We start from the raw sequence: 17,836 nt of genomic DNA on the forward strand, positions 1-17,836 counted from the left end.
GAGGGAGAAGAGGCGTACAGCAGATAGTCCTCGATTGTCCTATTTCTTCTTCTACTCCTTCTTTGCTTCTTCTGCCCTGTCATTCCTTTCACCATTTTTCCAACATCAGACTGAAAGAGCAAGCGCTCAAACTTCCGGACCTCGAAAGATCGCTGCGCACGTGTAGTACCTGATCTACGGGCTTTACTCTACCTTCTCTATGCCTCGCCTGTCCAGAGAGCTCCGCCTGAACTGAAAAAGGATAAGAAAATATAAAGCCGACTCCACATGGCAGATCGGCCTTTGTCCCAAGCATACCGTTTCCAGAATTAGTCGGGGGCTTCGCCATCGAGAGGGGGATTTTTTTTCTCCTCCCAGCAAGAAAGCGCCGTAGCGCCTTGCCTTTCGCGTGCGTACCTTACACGGGTAAAAGGGCAATAAGTAAAGGAAGACCCAAAGGTTTGGGCTCAAGTGCCGAAGAAGCTCTCAAAGACGGGATCGACTCGACTCACTCGAGCGGGCGGAAAGTTGGCTTTTACGACTAGCTGAACGTGGAGATACAACGAGGAGGAAAACGTGGGCGCCGAGGCTTTTCCCTTAAGCTTAAAGAGGTAAATATCATGGTCTTCTCCATCTTTAGCTACCTATCTAAGCTCCATTTACTCACCTTCATCTAGCGCATCCATCTCTTGGCCTACATTTATGCTGGGCCTGATCATCTCATAGCAGCAAGCTCCTCACAAGCTCTCTCTCATTCCTTCACAAAGACTCATCCACGCACCACCACACATAGCCCAGCATGACCAGTACGGGCGCAGGCAGACCAGGTCTGCTCAACTTCAGAGTCACGCACCCAGACGTCTTTACACACGGCATCTGCGGCCGCAAAGACTGCTTCCGCGGCTCACCAGCGGCGGCAGACTGCGAGTTCCACGGCAACGCCGTCCGGGACATCATCAGGACACGGCGGGACCAGAGACGGGCCCGCTTACAACAACGGTGCCGGACGCACAGCACCGACGTGACGCCGACGGCTTCGGCGTCGACAAGTCGGAACGTCACGCCTCTGAAACGGCAGCCGAGCCAGAGCAGCAGCAAGCCGGATAGCCCGCTATCCTTCACCTCGTCCGAGTTCTCGGCCGATTTCTCACCAATCGTCTCGCCGCTGATGGAGGATCTCATGCTGGAGGTCACGGATGCCATTGAGAGCAGCGGCCTGCCGCCCGAGCTTGCCATGCCGCCGAGGCGGACGACGTCGGCGATTAATATGGACGACATATTCAGAATGATTGACGAGGCTCAGAGGGAGTATGAGAGCCTCGGCGAGTCACCTGTCACACAAGCAAGACCCAGAAACGAAATGACCCGCGAGCCGCGCTGGAGCTGGGAGAGTCTGCTAGGCCCATCATGATAGCCAACGAATTGGTCGGTATAGGAGAACCGAGCCACTTGGCCCAGGCCATCCATGGTCAAAGAAGAGGTGTGGTCTCTGCCCTGCTCTGAGGCAAGAGAATAGCACACAAGAGATACTAGAGTGTACAACTCTGTACTTCTGGCTATCGGAAGGAAGGGGTATCACAAAGAAAGTGTCAGCAAACCAACCGGGGCGTCTGAAGAGTTGAGCGTTATGTCAGCAGGGAATAAACTTGAATTTGGATTGTACATATTAAAGGGTCTGCACCTTTTTCCTGGTCCATAGTCCCGACACCACTCGATTAGCCTTTTTATTGTAATCGAACACCGGCCTGCCGCTTCGCCGATGATGAGCCCACGTTTGCGTTCTCGCTCGCGTCAAACGTCGGCTTGGCCTCGCGTCGCTTCTCCTCCTCAATCTTCTTCAGCAGCTTGTCGGTCTTGCCCTTGCCGCTGCCCTTGCCGTGGAACTGGTGACTCATGTGCTTAAAGGCCTCCTTCTGGTCGAGAGACCTGCCGTGGTCGTCCACGTACTTGAGCTCCACATTGGGCTTGTAGTGTTTCTTGAAGAGCTCGTCGACAACACGCGATTGCTGCAGTTCGCGATGGGCGTTCGCCTGTCGTGCGCGCTCCTCTCTGTCCCTCACGGACATGGAATCTAGTCGTCCGCTGTTCCTGTCGCGTTCACGCTGGTATTTGGCGCGGTCTTCCTGCTCCCTCTCCAGACGTCTCTTCTCTGCCAAGAATTCGGCCTTCTGGCGTTCGCTCATGTTTCGCTCTGCGCCATGAGAGTCTTTGATAAGACCACGTTCCCTGAGCAGGGCCAGGGCTGAGCCCATACCGGTGTTGAGTGTCCTCTCCTCATCGACTCCCGTTGCTGCAATCTCTGTAGACGTCTCTCTAGCTCTGTCCTCGGAGACATCATAGACGTCGTCGCCACCCATCGGGTGATCTTCGTCGTCCAGATCAGCTTCCATAGCCGTTACAGGCTCTACTGACGTGGACTTTGGCCTCTTTGTTTTGCGCTCGTCTTCCTCCTCTGGCTTCTTCAAATTGGACACAAACTCGGATATCTCATCAATGACCACGCCACCATTGAGAGCCTCAATGTCCGGCTCATCCGCCTGTTCTTTGAGTTGCCGAGCGATGTCCTCGGGCCGGTTCTTCTTCCGCCTCTTTAATGCGCTCTTACGCTGGATGGCCAAGGAAGCCTGCAAATCGTCGTCATCAACAAAGTTGTCGTCCTCCACTTTACGTTTCCTTTTGCTGATAGCCGCACCAGAGTCCACGTCCATCATGCCATCATCTGCTGGTGTTGTATCAAGGGGGAAAATGTCATCCTCATCTACAGGCTTCTGCCTTGTTGACTTGTTCTTCTTCTTCTTGGGCTTCTTCACCTTGATCTCTGAAACGTCGAGGTAATCCGATGTAGGGGCATCTTCTGTTTTCAGAGTTAGTGACATCCCATCATGACCAAATTTGACTGGGCAGTACGTACGCATGACATCTAGGTCAATGTTCTGCAGCTTTTTCGCCTTCTCTGGTGCCCCGAGGATATCTCCCAGCTCTGCAATCGCACCAGATCCATCCAAGGTGAACTTTTTGCTCTTCTTGCCGTAAATCTCTTCGTCGTACTGAGCCAAGATGCCACGCTCGCCATCTTCATCCGCTGCAGCAAAGACGTCGTATGCTGGCTTCTTCTTCTTCAAATCTAGCCTTTCTTGCAGTTGCTCTCTAGCTTTGACGTCCATGTTCTCAAGCTCGTCGCCCTCTTCCTCATTTTGGTCGATGGTAGAGTCCTTCAAGGTCAAAATCTGTTCGTCGCCATCGAGAAAGTTGTCCAATTCGTGTGCAACCTTGACACCGGCAAGGTCTTTAGAGGTGTACTCGACTGCTGCGAGCGCAGCTGCTTCAGCCGCTGCCTGTTCCTCTTCCAACTTTCTGGCCTTCTCGATGGTCTTTTGCCGCTTCTTTTGCGCTTTCAACCACGCCTTTGCGTCCATCTCGTTCTCGTCGGCTTCGCCAAGACCCTTCCCCTCCAAGGTTGCATTGCGCTGCGCTGCCTCTCTTTCCTTCTTTACGGCGGCAGCTCGCTCTTCTCGTTTGCGCTTTGCAGCCTCGGCGTCGCGCACCTTTTGATAGTTGTCGTATGCTTGCGCCTGACGTCCTTCAAGTGTGGCAGACGCATCCTCCTCTTCTGAAGCTGAGTCATCGCGTTGCGATTCGGCTGGGGCGGCGCCAGGAACCGGCAAAGGCTTCATGCCCAGCGAAACGCGAATGCGATTCGTCTCTTCGATTGTCGCGGCGTCCATCTTGGCGGTAATATGGGAAGTGAACAATTCCTGGTGATCGAAGCGTCTGGTCGTTAGCGCTTTGTAAAAAGTAACGGGTTTTCGGTGGGTGACGCAATGGCGACTCGAGGGCTGCGGAAGACTAAAGTGCTATGGCGTAGCAAGGCTGGAGTTGCTGGTTGCGATGCCGATAGCAGAGACGTCGAACTTCGTGGCCAACCTGGAAAAGCATGCGGCTCACCAGCACTTTGCCAGGCAGGCAGGCATCCAGCCAGCCGTGTCAGGGTTGTTCCCCACCAACGACCCAGGCTTAGCTAAGCGAGGGTGGGTCTCCGATTTTTACTACATAGCGCAGCCTTACGAAAATTCTCTTCTCTTTTCCTTTTCTTTCTTCAACAAACACGGGCCTGTGCCCAGAATTCCTCTGCTCCTGCGGGAGTTCAGGGTCGAGTTCTGTGGCAGCTCGATCGTCCAAGGAGCCATCAAATTCATGATGTCAATCTTCCGATCGACAGGTTCAAGAGTGACCGGTCTTGAGGCAGCCATGTTCGCCGTCAAAAGCTTGAGCGTGGTGTAATCTTGCACTGGGGACGTCATATTCCTACCCCTTTTTCCGAGATCGTCGATCTATGAGGTTAGGGAAAACCATGACTTGCCCACAAACTATTCTGGGGAACTTGTATTTAATTCTGTCCGTAAGTCTGCTGAAGAATTTTATTCGTGGTGAACGCGTAGAAGTGGCAGCTTCAGTCTGTCCTCGTTGTTGCCCCGCTGCTGTTGCGCGGCAGGCAGCTTCAAGCTTCGAAATCCGCACTTGCCTGAAATTGGCAACCAAGTCGCAAAACAGCTTTCGGCCGCCGGGCCGTGTGAAACCGATTTCTGGTCAGCTCGTCTGCGCATCTGAGGTACCACTTGTGATGATATCGTTACCTAAGGAGGCTTGTGAAATTCATCAAGAAAATTCCATGGATGAGCTGCATGTTTCTCCACGGGCTCTTTCTCGGCGCATCCCGTGCCTGGCACTGTCATCTCAGGCCTGCACCACTCGACGATGCATATTACTCCTGCATCTGGCTGCCCACCCTAACGCTTCTAGATGCCGTCAGAGTTTGTCGGTTGCGGCGCAGAGTCCCCGTTCTGGATATCCCGGCGGGCCGTGTCAACGGGGCCAACATGTAGGATGGCCGGTGCGGGGTGCAGCCGTGTGATCTGGGGTAGCTATTGGCATGGCCAAGGTAACTCTCTGTCGTCCGGCCCGATATCAACAGGAGACTCCGCCATGACTTCGTCACACATCACACAGCTTGGTCGACGCTACTGCACGGCAGCAAATGAACAAGCTGTAGAAAGGACATTTCGGCCTTGGGAAGAAGGAGTTTCCGCCTTGATGATGTCGACTTGATGGCATCACACCACCAGCAAGCGCCGATGGTGAGGAAGCATCGGAGGCCAACCCTCTAGAAGCTGACGAGACATGAAGCTGGCTCGGATGGAACAACAACACCTGCTGCTCGCGTCTCTTGTCAAATAACACGGAACTTCGCCCTCTTTCCACCCCGTTCGTCCGAATCCTATTAGTGTAGTTCCTCGAGACAAAGGCCGTGCCCACTTCAATATGCTTGAAGGTCATCAGCAGCGCCAGCCATGTCTTGGTCGTTCGATCAAGCCTAAGCCTCGGGACGGAGTGTGCGGGGAACGCTTAAACCTCGTCCTTCTCGTCCGCCTCCTCCACCACTCTACCCCAACCCTGATGAGCCCCTTCATCACAGCCACCAATAACACCCCATAGTCCCTGGCGGAAAGGACCGAACGACAAGGTTGTCTGATCTGCTTGCCGACGACATCACCCGACCCCTGTCTCTATCCTTGCCACCTAGCTGAAGTGACCTTCTGGTCATACAACCAAACTTACCCACGTGCGGCCTGCACGGCATCGTTTGAGCTGGGATCGGTGTTACCCTTCTCTCAAGGCACTGCTGGAGCCCTTGCAGTTGCCAGTCACAGGCACTGATACTATTAACAGAAAAAATTTGAACGAGTTGAGAGCGACGCCGACGAAAGGTGGAAACTTGGGCTATTGCTCTAGGACTGGGGGGCTTGAAAGGGGTGTTAAACGGTTCGTCCAGAGTTCTCTCGCCGTTGTGCCGCCATAAGCCCAGCTTCTAGCTCGTGACGAGGGGCATCTTGGGTGTTCGTGGGACTAATGCAAGCCAGCTTGACAGCTCGGTGATACTCCAGCATTCGGGCCTTCGAGGCACATCAGAGCAACCCACCCTAAACACTTACCCTACCCTACCCCTTCTTCGTGCCTCTCGAAGAAGTATAAAATTCACAATGGTCTACCTACAACATGTCATGTCAGGAAGTCTGGCACAGAACACCACGGAACGCCTTACACAGCCCATCATGAAGCTTCTCACCTCCGCCCTCCTGCTTGGCTCTCTCGCCACCCAGACGATCTTTGGCTACCCCGGAGCCCAGGTCGCCAAGAGAGACGTCGACTCCTTCATTGCCACTGAGACTCCCATTGCCCTGGCGCAGCTGCTCTGCAACATTGGACCGAACGGCTGCCATGCTCAAGGCGTGAGCCCCGGCATTGTCATCGCATCTCCGGACAAGACCGACCCACCGTGTAAGTCAACGTATATCGGTGGTGTACCTTGAGCGGAAGGATCAAGCTCACCGGATTTTCCTCTCGGAGGCTAATCATCGCACGTTGGGTCAAGGACTATTGCTAATGTATGACAGACTTCTATACGTGGACCAGAGGTAACACAATCTTCCAATTGTTTCACTACAGTAACTAACAGCCGTGTAGATGCTGGTCTCGTCTTCAAGGCTCTTGTAGACATCTTCACAAACAGCTACGATGCCAACCTTCAGACCAACATCCAGAACTACATTGCTTCTCAGGCTCGCCTCCAGGGAGTCTCCAACCCTTCAGGAGGCTTGGGCGATGGTACCGGTCTTGGAGAGCCAAAGTTCGAAGTCAACTTGGCCCCCTTTACGGGCGCTTGGGGTATGTTGGACACCTGACATTGAACTTGAGCCACAGACTAATAGTCTCCCTAGGACGGCCTCAGAGAGACGGACCGGCGCTGCGAGCCATTGCCATCATTGGATACGCGAAATGGCTGGTATCGAACGGTTACTCTTCTACTGCCTCATCCGTCTTGTGGCCAGTGATCCGCAATGATTTGGCCTACGTTGCCCAGTACTGGTAAGGTGATCAGAAAATAGGTGTTATGAGCTTCTCTGACTGGTCTACAGGAATCAGACTGGTTTCGATCTGTGGGAGGAGGTTCAGGGAAGCTCCTTTTTTACCGTTGCCAGCCAGCATCGGGGTGTGTTTCCCTAGAGCCTGTTGTACATGATGTCCCTGACTAATAAAAATAATAGCCCTTGTTGAGGGCAGTGCCTTGGCCCGGTCTCTTGGCCAGTCTTGCGCTGCTTGCGATGCCGTGGCCCCTCAGGTACTGTGTTTCTTGGGTAGATTCTGGAACCCGTCGGGCAACTTCATGGTAGCAAACAGTAAGCTCCTAGCTATACTTGCGTCTGCCTGGAAGTAAATTGCGCAAACTGACACTGCCAAGTCAATGGAAATGGAAGATCTGGCCGTGATGCCAACGTCATCCTCGCCTCCATCCACAACTTTGACTCGGCCGCAGCGTGCGATGCGGCCACTTTCCAACCCTGTAGCGACAAGGCCCTCGCCAGCCACAAGGTCGTTGTAGATTCCTTTCGTACCATCTACGCCATCAATAACGGCATCGCACAATCCGCTGCCATCGCAGTAGGCAGATACCCCGAAGACAGCTACTACAACGGAAACCCGTGGTACCTCAACACACTGGCTGCCGCCGAGCAACTGTACGATGCCCTCTACGTCTGGAAGCAACAGGGCTCCATTACCGTCACGCAGACATCTCTGGCGTTCTTCAGAGATCGTGACGGCTCCGTTGCACCCGGGACGTACCCCTCCGGATCATCGACCTACAAGTCGCTCATCAGCACCGTCAGCGCCTACGCAGACGGCTTCATGAATGTAGTCGCAACCTACGCCCAGTCCAACGGCTCGCTCGCCGAGCAGTTTTCACGGAGTAATGGCCAGCCCCTCTCAGCGGACGACCTCACTTGGTCCTACGCCGCCTTCCTCACAGCCGCCCAGCGTCGCGCCAACGTCATCCCCAAGGGCTGGGTCGGTTCCGCGACCTCAGTCCCGGGTACCTGCCAGGCCACCTTCGTCGCCGGTTCGTACTCCAGCGCCACGGCGACTTCGTTCCCCGCCAACCAGACGCCCGGCGGGACAGGCGTGCCGACGGGAACGACAACGGGGGCTACCCCAACTGCGACAGGATGCCCCATTGCCGGCTCTGTGCTCGTCACCTTCAACGCCCGGGTCGTGACGCAGTTCGGCCAGACGGTCAAGCTTGTGGGTAGCATAGCTTCTCTCGGAAGCTGGAACCCGAGCAATGCAATCGCTTTGAGTGCTTCGGGGTACACCTCGGCCAACCCCATCTGGACTATAACCATTGAGTTGCCGGCTGGGACGACGTTCCAGTATAAGTACATCAACGTTGCCAGCAGTGGCACCGTCACTTGGGAGAATGACCCTAACCGCAGCTACACTGTTCCGTCAACCTGCTCGTCGACGGCCACAAAGTCCGACACCTGGCAAGGATAGGTTTCTCGAGGTTTCCTAGTGCCTCTGTGTTTTTGACAAGAGCTACTTGAGCTTGTCCCAGTCACACTTGGGGAAGAGTAAAGTACATACTATATCTTCTTGGACATATATTATTGGGTTTTAGTTGAATATCATATGAAGTTGTATTCGCCTTCTCAGGGCTATTGGGCCGCCCGCTTCTCCAACTCCGTGATGATAGTGTCAACAGTCCACTCCAGAGTCGTCTCCATATCAATGTCCAACCCCTTGCCAACCTGTGCCTTAATGTTCTTCTCACTCAACACCGTCGCCTTCAGCTCTCCTTCGACATCCCCATTCTCGAAAAGCCACGAGTGGGAATCAACGTAGTTGGGCCAGACGATCTTGTCCACGTACCCCGGAGGGTCCTGCCAGAATCCCTCCAAAGTGACGTACCCGTCGCGGGCCTCCCGGCGCTGCACCGCCTTGGCACGGCTCACGAGGAGAAACAGCTTGATGTCGATGAGCTCCATGGTCGTCTCCATCTCTTTGCAGTAAAGAAGAAAGCCGTCAAAGAGACAGATGTTGAGCTTGCCTTCGTGGAAGATTGCGTGTCCAGGCTTGCCAGGCTGAAGCCAGGCATCGACCTTGGCTTTCATGGCGGCTATTTTGGCTTCCGAAACTGGGCACTTGCCAACAGAGTTTTGGTCTTCTTTCGAGTCTACGAAGGGCTGGCGGGGCCACTGTGTGAGAAGCAGGAAGGGGTTTTTACGACTCGAGCGCAATGACTTACCGGAAAGGTTCCATTCTCGCGGATATGAGCGAGAGCCTTTTCCATATCTGGGATCGATATCGCCTCGGGACAATCCCAGTCCAATAGACCACTCTTGGTTGGCAATCTGATGGGGATGTAAGCAAATTTCATCGATACTTTATGATTGGGGAGTTGCCTTACTCGGATTCAGCCTTGTAGAAGTCGTCCTCGTGAAGAATGAATGTACTGGGAAATATGTCTCTTACAAGACGGGCGAGTGTCGTTTTCCCACTGGAAGAGCAGCCGCTCAGCCCGACAACCACGGCATTCTTCCTTGCCATCTTGAAGCTTTATCGTGATGCGTTTCGCGGGAAATACGTCTGCGAGCAATGAGCAAGTGTGTTTGTAAGAATAACAACCTTTTTGCGGCGTTACTCTCAGACTTCAAGGGGAATGTTTACATCGGAGTGTAAGAAAGATAGACTCGCTCTATGAGTAGTCGTCTGTTAGGTAGACCGCTAGCTCCTAAGCTGTGAAGAAGCGGGAGATAGTCACAGCCAAGTCTTGGTCTCAGATTCCGGCTTGCAGTAGCTTACAAGTCAACGAACCCCCACCACTACCCCTCCCCGATAGGAAGGTCACCTAGTGGGGGCGCCTGCCGCTGAAGGGTCCCCGAGAGCGGCGGTTCAGGGGGTTTCAGCCAATTCCAGGCTGGCCAAGGCAGGCAAGTCAGGCCCCTGACGTGCGTCATCCGGCCTGGCAGAGCGCTGTGCGAAAGGCGTCGAATGGAAACTCGACATCTCCAACTCCATCCAATCCTATCCCACAAAAAAGTTGTAGTTCATCCCATCTGTTCCGCCCAACTCCTCCCGATCGTCGCAGCGTTTCTCAGCGATTCAACCCTGAATCCTCCTGATTGTTCCCAAAGAAACCTCTCCGAATCCGAACAAGCCGCACACAATGTCGGACGCAGGCGGCCAGCAGACAGCTGTCGTGCTGTCGACTTCCATCGTCGCCCTCATGACGGGGTTCCTCCTCGGCGTCTACTCGATCCGTGGCTACCTCATCTCTCCCGAACTGCGCTCCGAAGCTCGCGCCAACTTTGACGACCCTGTCGAGAGCGAGGAGTCCGACATCGACGAGGACGACACCCTCCTCGACCACGCTCCCAACTGGGCCAATGGCGAAGCTGCCGACCGCCGCGACGGTCTGCGCCAGCGCAAGGGCAACCCCCCCCAGAAGCCTGCCTCTTCCAAGAAGCCCAACCCTGCTGGGGTGCCGCTGGTCGACTCCAATGAGGAGTGTAAGCTTGTCCTTGTCGTCCGTACGGACCTGGGCATGACCAAGGGTATGTTTTCCCATGTCCTTTTATGTTTCGCGAGGCTCCTACCCCCTGAGGAGCGACCCGTAGCTTAACAATCTGTTTCTTTAGGCAAGATGGCAGCGCAAGCCTCACATGCGACTCTCGCATGCTACAAATCCCTCTCCAAGGCCGCAGCGAAAGACCCCTTGTCCCCGGCCGCCAAGATCCTTTCCCGCTGGGAGCGTCTAGGCCAGGCCAAGATTGCCGTCCAGATCAAGAACCAGGACGAGATGCTGGAGCTCATGGGCAAGGCGCGCAGCCTCGGCGTCACTTCCGAGGTCATTGCCGACGCCGGCCGGACGCAGATCGAGGCTGGCAGTCTGACTGTTTTGGGCGTTGGCCCTGCGCCCAAAAGCCTGGTTGATCAGATTACGGGACATTTGAAACTGTTGTAAGGGGGGGCCGACTAAGGATTCCACTATGGATATGAAAGAAGAAAAGATTATTATGGGAACATAGACTTTGGGAACACATACGAACGAAGCGTAATGGCGTACGGTATATAAAAGTAGGCGAAGGACTTTACTGTGTATTACAATTTGCATATGGACATGAGAGATGTCCCGGAATGAGCAAAAGTCACGCTGCTTACATCAACTGTTAACAGGGGTGGGCATTCCCATCACGAAGAGATGGACAGGTCGCATGCTGCATCTTTCAAACTCGTGCGTGCCGTTTCTAGGGTTGTAAAGCTTATACTTCGACTCTGATGTTCAGATGATCTCAGTCAAAAACAACAAGATTTCGAGCGAAACCCATCCCCGGCAACCGATGCAAAGAATACAGCGAAGCAGACTACGGCCAGCAAAAGGAAATTGTACGTTTATCGGAAAGATTCTAGAGTATGGAGACCATCTTCCAGGTTTGGGTATGCATGGTCACTAAGGGAGCAAATGCCTAAAACGCCTTTTACATGCAACCAACTCCCCCCGTTTCAACTTTTTGTCAACCTTTTTACAGCACATCCCTCCCCATCATCCGCATTATTCCTTGCGCGCGAACCTCGATAACGCCGGACCGAGGTCAGCCTCGACCTCCTGGTTCTTGCTCTCCCTCTCCTTCTTCCGCTTCTCCCAAATCTCATCAACCTTCATCCTCTTCTCGTCGATAATGTTCTTCTTCCTCTGCTTCCTCAGGTACTTCTTCAACGCGCCGTTCTTGCCCCTGGCACGGTTCTTGATCTCCTCCTCGATCGACAGCGGCTTCGCGTCCAGGTCCTTCTCGGCCTTGCGCTGCTCGGCCGAACGCAGGTCGATATTGCCGATAAAGTTGGGGTCCAGGGCAATCATCTCGGGCCGGAGTTTGTTCAGCAGGCCCTTGACCTCGGCCTCCTGTCTCTGCTTCTTGTTCTCGAAGGGGTTGACCTCGAGGGCGTCAAAGTTGGCCTCACCGGCGCCGGGGATGAGGTGGGATGAGAACCCTTCGTCGTGGCCCGTGCCGAGGACGTCCTCGAACGGGCACCACCTCACTCTCTCGACGCGCCTGCCCTCGCCTCCCAGCGCCATATACGGGCTCTGCACCTTCTCCTGGATGGGGGCGTGCTTGTTGAACAGGTCCTTCCAGATGCTCGTCTGGGTGCCCCAACCGACGGCTGTGAGACCAGAGTCGGAGATGGCTACTGAGGATGCGGGTGCTCTCGTGAAGTACTGGTTCACTTCTCTGAACATTCTGATATCCCAGACGGCCATCTTGCAGTCTTGGCCGGTGGAGACCATGTATCGGCCCTCGCGGTCGACAGCTAGTGATCTTACCGGCCCTCTGTGAGCCAGCAGCTTGACGAGAGGGTCGGTCTGGTTGGGCGACCAGAGAGTCACCGTGCCGTTCTGGTGTCCTACGTGGAATACGGCATTCCAGGGGTTTTGGGTCATGGCCGTTGGGGGACCGAGCTTGGTGGGAATCTCGGAGACGATGTCGCCGGTCGAAACGTCCTGGTATTTGAGGAAGCCTGTTGATGCCTGTGGTCATTGTCAGCGAAGCCCGGAGCTTGCATTAGTTACGGGAGAAACTCACCACTGTGCCTAGGAGGAAATGGTAGGGGAGGAACTCCATGTGTGTAACCTCCATGTGTTTTCTCAAGCAGTGAATCTCTACACCGTTGTGGTCGTAGATGTAGACATACTTCTTTTGCGCAACGGCAAAGAATTGATTATTGTGCAGCCACCGCGCATCCCTGATGGTCTCATTGAGTTGGATTTCGCATCCCAGCTTGCCTTCCCTCCAGTCAAAAGTCGCAAGGTGACCTTTCCGTCCCGCGAGCAGCAGTTCTCTGCCATTGCGGGTGTACTCGCCGACGTACGGTCCCAGCTCCTCCAGCTTCAGCTCGAACCGCTTTTGCGCCGTCGTTACGGAGACGCCCTCGGTGATCTCATCCTGGCGGACCTTGTATGTCCTTTCCAGCTCCGTTTCCGGCTCGAGGAAACCGCCGCTGTTCTCGAGCAAGATCTCGGCGTCCTTGGCCTTGATGGTGGCGTCGCGGTACTTGTTCTCGAGCTTCGAAAGGTTGGTGCGGAGCTTCTTGTCCTTGATCGACTTGACATTGACGCTCTTGCCGCGGCCATACGACTTGTTCGCCTCCTTCAGCCTCCGGATCTTCTCCCGCTCCTCGCGCGGGACGAGGTCGGTGCGTCGCTTCACCTGCACGGCGCCATTGGAATGGGTATCTCTCCGCGATATCGTCTGCGTCTCGGGTGTGTCAATATCCATGATGGGCAGCGGCGTGAGGCTTGTGGCGGACAGATCTGGTTCTCGTGGGTTGCCGTCGCAAAAGTCCCAAGCCGAACAACTGCAGAAAAAAAGTTCACTGCTCGACAGAGCGATTTGGCTCAAAATTTCTTTGGCTGGTCTGTTATCGGGATCCTGGCTCTAGCGTATCTTATCATTATGGGAGAGCCCCGCAGAAACTTTTGACAGGCCAATGGACATATCCAGATAACGAACGCACGAATTCAAAAAAATAGTCGGTCAAAGTACCCCTCCATCCGCATCACAGGCGCAAATCCGTCAAAAAAGTCCAAAAATTGCGCCGTACTCGACCAAGTCTCGATTTTGACGGTAAAAGGAGCCTCCGTTCACCCTGGCTTCGTTACCCTTTCGATTTAAGGCCGGGGGAGAAGGGAAACCGCCCGCCGCGACCATGAGTCACTCTCACCGACCGACGACCAAAGTCACCCACAAGCCCTTCAAGTCCAAGCATGCGTCCAAGGGTGCGCTGAGGGACGCCGCCAAAGGTTCGCCCTCATATTTTTCCCCATGCAAATTTCCAAGGCGCATGTGTGATTTGAATATCTAAACTGACTGGATCTTGAAAATAGGCAGGCTCCCGGGCGACGAAAAGGGGCAGCGAAAGACACCCCACCAGCAAGTCCTGTCTAAATTCGACCGACGAAACCAGGCCAAGCAGCGTCAGATCGCCAAGCGCAAGGAAAGGTTGGAGGAAGCCAGCTTGTTTGTGGGAAGGGATGGTGCCCCGAGAGTTGTCGCAGTCGTGCCCCTGTGTCAGGATGGCGACGCCGCGATCGCCATCAAGCAGTTGAACGAGAGTGTGGACATCGAGGCCGAGGTGGAGGAGACGCCGTTCCGAGTCGCCGTCGACCGATTCAAGCAGAAAGTCCAGTACATCCCTCTCAAGCGGGACCTGAATGCCGTTCTGGACGCCACCCGTGTCGCGGACTTTGTGGTGGTCATGCTCTCGGCCGACGTCGAGGTTGACGAGCTCGGAGAGCTGATGCTGAGGAGTCTGGAGAGCCAGGGTCTTTCGACGCTATTCACCGTCGTGTACGGCGTGGACAAGATTGATCAAGCCAAGCACAAGCAGTCCACCCTCGGTTCCCTCAGGTCATACATCACCCATTTCCACCCCGAGCAGGAAAAGCTCTACCAGCTGGAGAACAGACAAGAGTGTGCCAACCTCATGAGGTCACTCTGCAACACCACGCCGAAGGGTGTCAGGTGGCGCGAGGACAGGAGTTGGATGCTGGCCGAGGACGTTAAGTTCGCCAGCTCAGGACTTGACTCGACGGTCATCACCGGTGTCGTTAGGGGACGGGGCTTGAAGGCCAACCGCCTGGTTCAGCTGGGTGACTTTGGTACCTTCCAGGTCGAGAAGATTACGAGTGCGCCGTTGCCCAAGAAGCTTAAGAGGGGTGAAATGGCTGTGGAGGAGACCGAGACCGAGACCGAGGAGACTCTTGATACCCCTGATGAAGACCAGGATGATCTGGCGGACTTGGCCCCTGACGCCCCAATGGAAGAAGACGAAATGGAAGCCGATGAACCGCCAGAAATCAAGAAGGGCGTGCTTCTCGATGACCACCACTATTTCTCGGACGACTACTACGAGGCCGCGGAAGCCAAGACCAGAGTCCCCAGGGGAACGTCCAACTACCAAGCGGCATGGTATCTCGGCGACGACGTGTCAGACTCCGGTTCTGACATGGAGGACTACGAGATGCAGGATGACGAATCTGGGGAGGACGAGGCCCGTCCCGAAGACGGTCTTGAGGGTGCGGCGCCAAGGGAACCTACCGAGGGCGCACCTTCAGAATACGCAAAGTCCGAGAAGTTCATTCAGCCGGATGAAGAGGAGGACGCCGCCGGCCTTGCCGCCTACCGCGCACGAAAGACGGACGAGGTCGAGGACGACAAGGAGTTCCCCGACGAGATTGAGCTGCACCCGGGCGTCCTCGCGCGCGAGCGTCTGCAAAGATACAGAGGTCTCAAGAGTCTGAGGACGAGCGAGTGGGTTGAGAGCGAAGACCGGGCCTACGAGCCCGAGGAGTGGCGCAAGCTCCTCCAGATCCCAGACTACCAGGCCTCCCGGTCGCGGTCCACCCGCGAAGCCCTTGTTGGCGGCGTCGCCCCCGGCACGAGAGTTCACGTCTACCTCAAGGGCGTCCCGGCGTCTTTTGAGAAGTCGTACCTGCCCGGCCGACCGGTGACGCTCTTCTCCCTCCTGCGCCACGAGCAGAAGAAGACGGCCGTCAACTACCTCTTCAACCTGAGCGCCGACTACCACAAGTCCATCAAGGCCAAGGAGGAACTCATCGTGCAGTGCGGCCCCCGCCGCTTCACCATCAACCCCGTCTTCTCGCAGCCGGGCAACACCCCCAACAACGTGCACAAGTTCAGCAGATACCTCCACCCGGGCCAGTCTGCCGTGGCCACCTTCATGGGTCCCGTCACCTGGGGCGCCGTGCCGGTGCTGTTCTTCAAGCGCTCCGTTCCCGTGCCGGAGGGCTCCGAGGAGGCGGAGAAGGAGTCCACCGTCGGCCTGACCCTTATCGGGACTGGCACTGCCCTGCCGTCGTCGACGTCCCGCGTCATCGCCAAGCGCGCCATCCTCACGGGTCACCCGTACCACATCCACAAGAAGATCGTCACCATCCGCTACATGTTCTTCAACCGCGAGGACGTTGAGTGGTTCAAGGCCCTGCCGCTGTGGACCAAGCGCGGTCGCACCGGCTTCATGAAGGAGCCCCTGGGCACCCACGGATATTTCAAGGCGACGTTCGACGCCCGCATCAACCCGCAGGACTCTGTGGGTGTCAGTCTGTACAAGCGTGTGTTCCCGCGTAACGCAGTCCCTGTCGAAGGGGATCTCCTCGAGCCTGGCGTTGTTAGCCAGGGCCAGGAGGGTGAAGTGATGATGGAATAAGCCACATAGAGACCAAAAGCAAAAAAAAAAAAAAGAAAGAAAAGTCAGACATGATGATATGGAAATGCCATAAAAGAGAGGGGCGCCTCAGGAAAAGAATGCATAGATATTAGCAGTAACGTCGGCTATAGATACAGGTCTGATGCCATGCTCCGGAGTTTTAAAAAAAGGATTCATTCAACTTTTTTCCGTCAACCCTCACCTCTTACATTGCTCCAACGGTGATTTATCACTCTCGTCCCTTCGCGAAGCATCACCTTATGCCTTGAGACTATCCAGCCCCTCCGTCGCCCGCGGTCCGCCCGCGGCCCTACGGTTCTCCTCCGCACCACTCGCCTTCCACGCGCTGAGCATGAGGTTGACAATGTGGTCCACGGCGACGTTCTTCTTCACCTGCGCAAACACAGTCGGCCCGCCCTCGCGCATCTTGCGCGCGTCCCTCTCCATGACGCCCAAGTCCGCGCCGACAATCTCGGCGAGGTCCGTCTTGTTCACAACCAGCAAATCGCTCTGCGTGATGCCCGGTCCGCCCTTGCGTGGGATCTTGTCACCGCCGGACACGTCGATGACGTAGATGATGTAGTCGGCCAGCTCGCGCGAGTAGTTTGCAGCCAGGTTGTCGCCGCCGGACTCGATGAGGAGCAGGTCTGCGTCGAACTCGCGGTGGAGGTCCTCGAGGGCGGCAAGGTTGGCCGAGATGTCCTCGCGCACGGCGGCGTGCGGGCAGCCGCCCGTCTCGATGGCGCGGATGCGGGGGGCGGGGAGGGCCTTGTGGCGGGTGAGGAACTCGGCGTCCTCACGGGTGAAGATGTCGTTTGTGACGGCCGCGATGGAGAACTTCTCGCGCAGGGCGTGGCAGAGGGCGAGCATCAGGGCCGTCTTGCCGGAGCCGACGGGGCTATTGAGAACATGTGTCAGCCTTTTGCATTCCATTCCATTGGGAATGATTCATGTGTGGCTATGCTTTCTAAGCTATTTGAGGCCATCCGAATAGTACGAGATGAGCGGTTTATGGAGCCACACTGCGAGACATGGGTAGTAGTAACTCGAACTCACCCTCCAATGCCAATGGTGAAAGCACGATCGTTCCAGTTCCTGCCCTCGACAATGGGCATCTCACGGCCGAGGTAGCTTCCAGGACCGTCCAGGATCTCGTGCGAGTGGCCGTGTTCCTGGGCGTTGAAGCCGCCCTCGTGGGAGTGCGAGTGGCCATGAGGGCCGTCGTGTGAGTGTTCGTGGGACATGACTGCGGAAATAGAAGCTTGAGCTGAAAGCAGGGTTCTTGAAGCTGAAGTTGAATCGGGCAGGGAGGAGAAGCTTGTTGCCTCGGGGCTTATATGCTCGAAGCTATTGAATATAGCGGGGTCGTATCTGAGTACTGTCAAAATATGGCGGGGTCCCTGGGAGCTTATCGTAGCGATAACTGCCCGGGCGTGCGAGAGCTGATTCCCCCACGGCCGCCGCCGGCGCACTAAATGCGGGGACACACCGCTCCCCCGGGTTAGCCAAGAGTACGGCACTGGATAAGGCTCGCCATCGTCACCCTGATGGGACGGTAAGCCCGTCTTGATCTTTGTAGGCGTTCCACAGACATCTTTTTGAAGTTGAAAATTCCAGGTCGCAGGAGCAGGATATTATCTCTGCAAATGTGCCATCTTGTATTTGCCCTCCCGCGTGCCACGCCCACTAAGGGGCCGAATGTATGCTTCTCCGTAAACCATGCATTGATCCACTCCAACGC

The 17,836-nt window shown here is 55.6% G+C and overlaps 8 protein-coding genes across 8 annotated transcripts; 4 read left to right on the forward strand and 4 right to left on the reverse strand.

Moving 5' to 3' along the window:
- Window positions 1–778: 778 nt before the first annotated feature.
- CORC01_07076 (uncharacterized protein) lies at window positions 779–1,390 on the forward strand (the record flags this gene model as incomplete). The annotated part of the gene is made up of 1 exon (XM_022618714.1): window positions 779–1,390. The coding sequence occupies one exon, from the start codon at window positions 779–781 to the stop codon at window positions 1,388–1,390; it is 612 nt and encodes a 203-aa protein (XP_022474814.1).
- Window positions 1,391–1,703: 313 nt separating this feature from the next.
- CORC01_07077 (SART-1 family protein) lies at window positions 1,704–3,704 on the reverse strand (the record flags this gene model as incomplete). The annotated part of the gene is made up of 2 exons (XM_022618715.1): window positions 1,704–2,833; window positions 2,891–3,704. 2 exons carry the CDS (start codon window positions 3,702–3,704, stop codon window positions 1,704–1,706), a joined length of 1,944 nt encoding a protein of 647 aa, XP_022474815.1.
- A 2,313-nt stretch (window positions 3,705–6,017) lies between these two features.
- On the forward strand, window positions 6,018–8,367 carry CORC01_07078 (glycosyl hydrolase family 15; the record flags this gene model as incomplete). The annotated part of the gene is made up of 7 exons (XM_022618716.1): window positions 6,018–6,315; window positions 6,432–6,452; window positions 6,502–6,702; window positions 6,756–6,903; window positions 6,954–7,027; window positions 7,083–7,214; window positions 7,277–8,367. The coding sequence occupies 7 exons, from the start codon at window positions 6,018–6,020 to the stop codon at window positions 8,365–8,367; spliced, it is 1,965 nt and encodes a 654-aa protein (XP_022474816.1).
- Window positions 8,368–8,528: 161 nt separating this feature from the next.
- Window positions 8,529–9,420, reverse strand: CORC01_07079 (nicotinamide riboside kinase 1; the record flags this gene model as incomplete). The annotated part of the gene is made up of 3 exons (XM_022618717.1): window positions 8,529–9,068; window positions 9,119–9,224; window positions 9,281–9,420. 3 exons carry the CDS (start codon window positions 9,418–9,420, stop codon window positions 8,529–8,531), a joined length of 786 nt encoding a protein of 261 aa, XP_022474817.1.
- A 619-nt stretch (window positions 9,421–10,039) lies between these two features.
- CORC01_07080 (peptidyl-tRNA hydrolase PTH2) lies at window positions 10,040–10,837 on the forward strand (the record flags this gene model as incomplete). Its single annotated transcript, XM_022618718.1, has 2 exons — window positions 10,040–10,427; window positions 10,512–10,837. The coding sequence occupies 2 exons, from the start codon at window positions 10,040–10,042 to the stop codon at window positions 10,835–10,837; spliced, it is 714 nt and encodes a 237-aa protein (XP_022474818.1).
- A 588-nt stretch (window positions 10,838–11,425) lies between these two features.
- CORC01_07081 (BING4CT domain-containing protein) lies at window positions 11,426–13,145 on the reverse strand (the record flags this gene model as incomplete). Its single annotated transcript, XM_022618719.1, has 2 exons — window positions 11,426–12,397; window positions 12,453–13,145. The coding sequence occupies 2 exons, from the start codon at window positions 13,143–13,145 to the stop codon at window positions 11,426–11,428; spliced, it is 1,665 nt and encodes a 554-aa protein (XP_022474819.1).
- Window positions 13,146–13,575: 430 nt separating this feature from the next.
- Window positions 13,576–16,095, forward strand: CORC01_07082 (AARP2CN domain-containing protein; the record flags this gene model as incomplete). The annotated part of the gene is made up of 2 exons (XM_022618720.1): window positions 13,576–13,669; window positions 13,754–16,095. The coding sequence occupies 2 exons, from the start codon at window positions 13,576–13,578 to the stop codon at window positions 16,093–16,095; spliced, it is 2,436 nt and encodes an 811-aa protein (XP_022474820.1).
- Window positions 16,096–16,353: 258 nt separating this feature from the next.
- Window positions 16,354–17,339, reverse strand: CORC01_07083 (uncharacterized protein; the record flags this gene model as incomplete). Its single annotated transcript, XM_022618721.1, has 2 exons — window positions 16,354–16,993; window positions 17,152–17,339. The coding sequence occupies 2 exons, from the start codon at window positions 17,337–17,339 to the stop codon at window positions 16,354–16,356; spliced, it is 828 nt and encodes a 275-aa protein (XP_022474821.1).
- Window positions 17,340–17,836: the final 497 nt, after the last annotated feature.

The sequence above is a fragment of the Colletotrichum orchidophilum genome (assembly GCF_001831195.1).
Source record: "Colletotrichum orchidophilum strain IMI 309357 chromosome Unknown Scaffold_55.1, whole genome shotgun sequence".
In the NCBI taxonomy this organism is placed as follows: Eukaryota; Fungi; Ascomycota; class Sordariomycetes; order Glomerellales; family Glomerellaceae; genus Colletotrichum; species Colletotrichum orchidophilum.